We start from the raw sequence: 8,579 nt of genomic DNA, 5'->3' as shown, positions 1-8,579 counted from the left end.
CAGAATGATTACAAAGCAGATTATAGATCCAGTAACAGAAAGTACGAATCCAGCTATGACAGAAATAGAGACCAGAGTTTTCGGAGCAGAAATTATGGGTCACAGAGAGGGTGGCAGAGCAGCCTGCCCCCGACAACACAAGGGGGGGGCAGTGGGAGCACAGGGACAGCACGAGCAGAACCAGGACAATGCAGGAGTTTTGAAAAGGGGGTACCCTGTAGCTGGGGATGGACGTGCAAGTTCAGCCACAAGTGCGAGAGATGCAAGGGTGACCACAGCAGCTCCAAGTGCACAAGGGCCGCAGCTCCAAGTGGCAGAAGCGATGAGACGCGGAAATAAGAACTGGGGCGGGAAAGGGGTCACGCCAGTAAAAATCGAGAGGATGGAAAGGTGGCTCCAGAAATACCCAGACCAAGAAGCGGCAGAACAAATCAGACAAGGCTTTAGAGAAGGTTTTAACATCCCGTTTACCGGGCAGGGAGCGCAAGACATTCCTAGGAACCTAAAATCGGCAACCGAAAACAGAGATATAGTGACCAGTAAGATCAAGAAAGAAGTAGAACTGGGGAGGGTGGAGTGCCCCTTTACGGCCTTACCATTCGAAGAATTTATATGTTCTCCACTAGGGCTGGTGCTGAAAAAAGACGAAGGGGAATACAGGCTGATACATCACCTATCCTACCCCCCGGGGGCCTCGGTGAACGACGGCATCGCCCAGAGCGAGGCTACAGTATCATATTCAGACTTCGAGGAGGCAGTGGAACAGGTCAGGAAAGCGGGGGAAGGGGCATGGATGGCGAAAGCAGACATCAAATCGGCATTCCGCCTGTTGGCAGTCAATACCGGATCACAAAGATGGTTATGTATGCATTGGGAAGGGAATGCGCCATCTCATGCGCATATTTCGAGAGGGTAAGTTCATTTTTACAATGGGCAGTAACACAGGAGATGAGGGAGTCCATGATGGTACATTACCTGGACAATTTCTTATTCGTCGGGCCCAAAGGTTCGGAGCTATGCAGGGCAACCCTGGACAAATTCGTAGAAATAACAAGCGAGTGAGGTTTTCCTCTGGCGGAGGAGAAAACGATGGGCCCAATGCATATTATCCAATTCCTAGGTATAGAAATTGACTCAAACAAAGGAAGGTGTCGGATCCCGGAGGACACGGTAACGGATCTGCTGAAGACAATAAAGGAACTCCAAGGAAGAAACAAAGCGACAGTGAGAGAATTGCAAGCTCTGGCAGGAAAACTGAACTTCGCAGGAAGAGTCATACCACAGGGGAAGGTGTTCCAGAGAAGTATCGAGCTGAAAACAAGAGGTGCTACCAAGGGGCACCACAGAGTAAGGCTAGGGGGAGGAATCAAGAGAGATCTGGGAGTGTGGCCAGAATTTCTGAAATACTTCAAGGGTTCGGTGATATGGCGCTCACCGGTGAACGAGGAAGGTAAAAGTGTGTTGTTCACCGATGCAGCAGGTGGCCTTGGTTTTGGCGCAATACTGGGGATAAAATGGTGTGCAGGCAAGTGGTCAAAAACATGGCAAGTGGCGGAAAGGACGAAAAAACCTAACTCTGCTGGAGCTCTTCCCGATATGGGTCGCGTTATGCGCATGGGGGGAAGAGCTAGGAAACAAGGAGTTGGCAGTATGGTCAGATAACATGGCGGTGGTGCACGTGTTAAACAAAGGAAGTGCGTCATGCAGGATAGTATTAGAATTGATGAGGGCAATCACACTGGAAAGCCTAAAAATGAATACATGCATAAAGGCGAGGCATATCGCTGGGGAAGAAAATGTGGTGGCTGATGCAATCTCTCGCTTTCAGTGGGAGAAATTCAGGGAGCTGAGACCGGACGCCGACAAGGAAAGAACGTCCACGCCGCGGAAGGCTTGGGTCCCGTTGGAGGCACTAGAAAGGAAAGCACGGTTGGCCACAAGGTCGACTCAAAAGAAGTGGGAGAAGAACGGAGAAAAGAAAGGGTCATCGACAAGCTGACCAGAAACGCCCTAACGTACAAAACGGGTAAGCAGTATGTAAAGCATGTAAAAGATGTGTTGGTGGAAACAGGTGTAAAAGAGGTGGAAAAAGTTTCAACGGAAAAAATGTGGGAATTTCTCAAAGGGGCATTTGCCAAAGGGAAAAGGAAAAGCTGGGCAGCAGCGCACCTAGCGGCGGTGGCATATACCACAAAAGTGGCGGGGATACCGGACCTGACCGACAGCGCTAAAATAAAATACACTATGAGAGGATGGGCGAAGATAGAGGGGAAGAAACCAGATAACAGAAGGCTGGTATACATACATTTTGGGAAGTTGATAATTCTGTTAAAAGTGCTGCAAGACACATGCAGCAGCACGTACGAAACCGCGCTGTTCAGGGCAGCATTTGCGCTAGCATACTATGGGGCTTTCAGAGTAGGGGAACTGGTGGCCAGGAATACGGTGGCAGGAGACGGCCTGGCAAAGAAAGATATCAGTATGGGAATCAAGGGGATGTCTATAATGCTAAAGAAATCTAAGACAGACCAAACGGGGAAGGGTAGAGCAATAGATCTCAATTGCATCAGAGAGAAGGACCACTGTCCTAGATGCATCACCCAAGAATTCCTAGATCTGCGACCAGATGTCGACGGACAGTTATTAATACATAGGGACGGCAGTGCACTCAGCAGGTACCAGTTTCAGGCAGTACTGAAACAGGCGGTGCAAAAGCAGGATGGGATCCAGCGAATTTGGGACACACTCTTTCAGGATAGGAGCAGCAACCTCTGCGTGGGCGGGGGGCCTGGGAGCAAACGGGGTGAGAAGAATTGGGGGATGGAAGTCGCAATGTTTTAAAAAATACATAAGGGAGGAACTGATATGACACTTATCTCCCCCGTTTCCACAGAGGCCGGACCATACAAATCAGCATGGATAGTGGGGCACTCTTTCGTGACCCGGGCAGGCAGGTGGCTGGAAGAGGAGAAGCAAGGACTACATTTCAGGAACACAATTACGTCCTGGTGGGGCCTCCCGGGTATGCACTGGGAGGACATCCACGACAGGCTGTCGGACCTGATAGGTTTCAGGGACCCCCCCCACCCCGAGTACCTAGGTAGGTAGGGTGCTTTTGGGGGGACCTGAGCGGGCGTAAAGAACACCCGCTCAGGTGTGGCGGCATGTGCCCAGGAACGAAGGCCCAGGGATAACAAGTACTCAGGAGGAGCCTTGGGCAACTTCGGGACTGGACACAAGGTGCCTAAAAGCATATGGGAGTGTAATTATTTAGCTGTGTTGTATTTTCTGTAAGAAAATAAAATGCCTACGGCCTACAACTTTTCCATACACATAAGTTGTCTGTGATTTATTACTTAGGTAGGGATCTGGTAAGAGAAGCAAAGTGAACCCACACTACTCAGCCTATGCCCAGGCCCCGGGCCGCATGAAATGCGGGATGATAGAGGGTCTGGGAGTTTAGGCGCGGGGTGGGGAAAACGGCGCGAAAGCGTAGGGAGGGGCATCCGAACGGCGCCACAAGAAACAAAAGCCCAGGAAGGGCAGGAAACAGCACCTGGGAAGGTGCGAAATGTAACAGCAAGAGGTCAGGGGGGTAACGCGGCCGCCCCCAGGAAGGAACAAAAGGCTGGGGGGGTATAAGTAAGCCTGGAAAAGGAGAGGCGGCACAAACCAGGTAAGAGCCCACCTCTCTCGGGTAGGCTCGTAGTGCCTGGATAAGGGGAAGGAAACACGTTTGCCACCCAACCCACCCTACAATAATAACGGAAGAAGAGGGGTGCAGGCAGGAGCCGGTACGCCGGGTACTCTCTCGGTACATGGTCCAAAAAAGAAGGAGCGAGCAGAAGTAAGAACGCTGAGTACTCTTTCCGTACACGGTCCAAGAAAAGAAGGAGCAGGCAGAAGAAGGAACGCCGAGTACTCATTCGGTACACGGTCCAAGAAAAGAAGGAGCAGGCAGAAGAAGGAAAGCCGAGTACTCTTTCGGTACACGGTCCAAGAAAAGAAGGAGCAGGCAGAAGAATGAACGCCAAGTACTCTTTCGGTACACGGTACAAGACACGTCGTAGGCGGCATGTGCCCAGGAACGAAGGCCCAGGGATAACAAAGACTCAGGAGGAGCCTTGGGCAACTTCGGGACTGGACACAAGGTGCCCAAAAGCATACGGCAGTGTAATTATTTTGTTGTGTTGTATTTTCTGTACGAAAATAAAATGCCTACGGCCTACAACTTTTCCATACATTTCGGTGCTATACTGCCCTTGTGGGCGGAACAAAGACTGATATGCAAATGCATATTCCTCCTTTGTGAAAAGTACAGTGAACAAAAAGCAATGGCTGCAGACTCTCAAAGTGGGGACAAACCCACAGAACAGGTTATCATGCCATGTTCTTTCTAGAGATGGGCGCCTGCTACCTTTTTTGTATCTTTGCAAGGAAAGTGCGGTTGGTCACCCTATGTTATCTGGGGGTACCCAGACGTGGACCTCTTGTTCACTGTGCTCAGAGAGGGACAGCTCCATCTCACTGATGAGGCCCAACAAGGCTGAAACACGTGTCTGCGGTTGCTGTTGGTGCTCTTGTTCAAAGTAGGTTTGTCTGGCATTTCAGCGATGGACTCCCTTGAGGGCCGGGCAAAGACTGATATGCAAATAGATATTCCTCCTTTGTGAAAAGTACAGGGAGGAAAAAGCGATGGCTGTGGACTCTCAAAGTGGGAAAAACCCCACAGAACAGGTTATCATGCCATGTTCTTTCTAGAGAGGGGCGCCTGCTACCTTTTTTGTAATTGTGCTATTGATGTCGATTGGTATTTGTAGTTTTGGTATGTTATGTGCGTAAGATTTGTAGAAACAAACAATAACAAAATAATAAAACCAAGGTTGATTCTACCCATTGTTGATTGAGTACTCTTAAATTGTGTGATACAATAACACCTACTGTTACAGCGCTAAATCAACTGACCTATGTATAACTCGGGAGGATAGCTCAGGGGCAAAGTGCTCGCCTTGGAAGCAAGACACACAGAGCAGCACAGGTTCGATTACCGGGTATGCGCTTAGAAACCTCTGGGTATTAAGCGCGTTATAAATAACCTATCATATTATAACATAGCGCTTGGATGAGGAGGGGCAGGAAACGCTGTATAAATACCAAGGGCACTGAGCATTTTCCTGTGCAAACAGCAACAGAGCAGGCGAACAGTGACAAAGTTTCGTGTCTGAGGTAGGTAATCGCCGCACCAAATGTAAACCGGTTGTTTGTGGAGAAAAAAAATCAATAGAACTTTGCATAAATGAACTTCAAAGTGCAGAAAAAAGAACGCCCATACCCACCACATCCCGCCTCCCCTTGTGTGCCTGATAATGGGAAGGGTGGCAGCAAAGAGCCCGCCCCTCTGGAGCCATTCCCGCTCTCCTATTGGTCCAGAAGCCTGTGGTCATGTGTGCCTGTCAGTCAGCCGAGAGGGGCTTGCTCTCGGAGACCAGCCTGGCACACGGAAGCAGAGCTCGGCGAGGTGGGCGAGGAAGAGCTCGAGGATAAAGCCGAGGCTGCCCGCGTGAAGACCCCTTGCCCTGCCGCCCTAGTGTCACCATGGGAGTGGAGCTGGAGATCATAACCCCTGGAGATGGTAAGCAGCAGCAGGTCCTGGTGCTGTGGGGAAGGCGAGCCGCAAGCCAGGTCTGATCCGAGCCGGGGAGAATCCCAGGAAGGAAACGGGACTGCAGGGCGCATCCGCTCCCAGCTGCCACTTTCCAGCCCAGCCCCAGAGGCTGCGGAAATTGAAATGGCTTTTGCTGACAGCTGCAGAAACAAACCACATGCAGCGAGGGCAAGCAACTGGTGGACCCGCACCTCCCATCCATCCTCCCCTTTTTGGTAGACCTCGGGCTAGTCAGTCAGTCTATAAATGTATGATTCTTCCTGGTTTGCCTTCCGGTTTGTCCAAACGTGCCCCCTTTTGCAACTTTGGAAGGCACGCCGCCCTTTCTGGGGTTGCTTCTCTTCGCCCGAAACTCATCAATGGTGGTGGGTCTATGAATGGGGGGAGCCCTCTCTGTTTGGGGTAGTGTGGGCACCACAAGGAACTAAATGGTACATACCAGGACATTACCGTCTAGGGTTCAGTCTCTAAGCGTTCAGTTGTCGAAGATGTTCGAACCGAGGCACGGCAGCATCTGCCCAGGGTCACACAACGGCGGTCAAGTGCTGGGGCTGAGATTTGAACTCTGCTAGAGAGCGTAGCCTCTGCCTCGCATCTCCCTCCTTTTGCTCCCATGAGCAACATTTCAGAGGCTTTTGGCAAGCCTCTGGACATGGGTTCCTCGGTGGCTGATGTGCTCGTTGCTGAATATTGTTTTGGGAACAGCACAGTCCAGCACCCCTCCGCCCCGCGTCACTGGTCACGGGATAGCATAAATGTATTTGAAATCTACGTGACAGCCATTCCTGGTGCCAGCCAGACTCGATATCCTGACAGCCCTCTTCCTAGCCACCGTGTGCCATTTAATATACATCGCCAGCCTAATGCGTAACGCGACTGCTCGTGTTCCGCAAGTATTTTGCATTACACTGTGAAATGTATGGTGTTCTTTTAGAGCGTTTTACTTCATGGGTTGAGAAACACTGATTTTTGTGACAAATGTTTTATCCACACAAAAATACCTTTTAATTGTCGCTGCCGCTACATCTGCCGCGTAAGTGGCGTTTTTCTTAAAAAAACGACCCATTGTTAAAGGTCACCAAAGTCTAGGTCACTGTATCAATGTCTGTGTGTGTGTGTGTGTGTGTGTGTGTGTGTGTGTGTGTGTGTGTGTGTGTGTGTGTGTGTACTCATGCAACCAGAATAAATAACACAAATGCACCCAAAGAGTATTTTCAAATGTTAATTCTTTGACGCAGCCACTACTTCTAGCGCTGGACAGTTTTTAAATTCTTTCAAGTCTAGGGGATTTGCCCAGGATCGCGCCTTTCTTGTTAGACATGGAGGAGATGCCGGGATTAACTCATGGCTCTCCTGTTTACACAGTTGAACGCCAGCAGATCACATCTCCATTGTGCCACCTACAGGGTGTCTGCCATTTTAGTGGAATATAAATTATTGTATGGTAAACTCTGTGACCTGCTGTCCAGCCGGGTAAATGTTACTAAATGATGATTATTTTTTCATTATAATCTGTCGTGGGTGCTGTAGGTCAGTCATGTAACAGGCACATATCCTTACTCGGGCTCGCTTTAAATAGAGCTACTGGCTGCTCTTCGCTCCTGGAATATGGGTGTACAAATCTATAGGGAGACCCCCTGTGTATTTTTAAGCCGAAGTGAGAAGTGAGACGAGGCAGCTGTGCTCCGTTGGCCACCTGCTGTAATCTGCACGTGTGCATGTGGGGAATGCACAAACGCCAGAGCAATGTGTTGACAGCGCTGTTGTTACCCATTGGGGGTTTGCCGTCTGTGCTGGTGGCACTGTGGTGGCAGTCTGTGTGACTCCGGGGAATGCCCACTCGCACCTGGGAAATGTAATCTTCAGGTGACATGGCCTCGGGATACTGCACTTCACCCTGGGCCGGATGTCTGCGCACATGCAGCCCCATGGCGACGGGGCGAGTTCACCAAGCATGTGTCAAGGTGAACTAGACACACAGCAGCGCCTGTACCACCATGTAGGACTGGGTTGCCGAGTCTGAGTTCTGGCAGAAAATGTCTCGCCCTTATCTGCAATCCGACAGCATCCATTTGCCCCCTTTATTATTGTAATGCGATGGGACTGCTTTAAACTGTCGCTGCTGCCGAAGTAAGGATTCAAACACGAGATGGGTAGGATCATGGGCACAGCACTTAACCATAAGGCCACTCCATTGTCTTATTAGGATATTAATGGAATGGCTTGTTTTTAGATTTAAAAGGTGTGCCCCTTTTATTATTTGCTTGCAACGCTATAGGAAACTCTCCATCATTGTGTTTTTTTTTCTAGGTGTTCACCTACCGAGAAGCAAATAGTGGCATGGGTGAGAACAATCCACTAACCACTCACAACACCGCCCCCTCCTGCTACCCCCCTCCCACTGCCCCACTGGGATCCCACAGTAAAAAATGTCAATTTCCAGCACTGGTGGTAATGCTGGGAGCAACTCCTAAGGACTGGTGATACCATTGGGCACAAACCCTAGAAATCCCATTGAAACTGGGAAAGAAAACAAGAGATGCGCAATGTGAGCAAAGAGTGAGCTGCTGGATTCTCTAGACCAAGGGTCTGCAAACTGTGGCTCTCCAGATGTTTTCGACTATGACTTTCATGATCCCTTGCCATTGACTATGCTGGCTGGGAATGATGGGAGTCGTAGTCCAAAACATCCGGAGAGCCAAAGGTTGCACAGCCGTGCTCTAGCTGCAGGAACATGTAGGAGCACTTGGTCATACTTGTTCATGCTGGAAGTTGACTTAAATCCAGGTTTCATCCCAACAATAGAGAGGAAGCGCCAATTATACCCACTCAAACTCATGGAGACCTTCAATTATAGTAAATAGACTCCTTACATAGTTGGATAAATCATACCTGAACTGGTGTCTATTTTGCG

General features: G+C 49.9%; 1 protein-coding gene across 1 annotated transcript in view; it reads left to right on the top strand.

The window, feature by feature from the left end:
- Positions 1-5,460: 5,460 nt before the first annotated feature.
- FKBP1B (FKBP prolyl isomerase 1B) overlaps positions 5,461-8,579 on the top strand; it is a 235,230-nt gene continuing 232,111 nt past the window's right edge. Inside the window, exon 1 of the mRNA XM_069605869.1 lies at positions 5,461-5,632. Within this exon, the coding sequence (XP_069461970.1) occupies positions 5,596-5,632 (37 nt within the window). The 5' untranslated portion in view covers positions 5,461-5,595. The remainder of the gene's footprint in view (positions 5,633-8,579) is intronic.

Source organism: Ambystoma mexicanum, chromosome 4p (genome assembly GCF_040938575.1).
Source record: "Ambystoma mexicanum isolate Mex_15411 chromosome 4p, UKY_AmexF1_1, whole genome shotgun sequence".
Classification (NCBI taxonomy): Eukaryota; Metazoa; Chordata; class Amphibia; order Caudata; family Ambystomatidae; genus Ambystoma; species Ambystoma mexicanum.
Note: the sequence above shows the minus strand (reverse complement) of the source record. Positions and strands in the feature narration are given on the sequence as shown.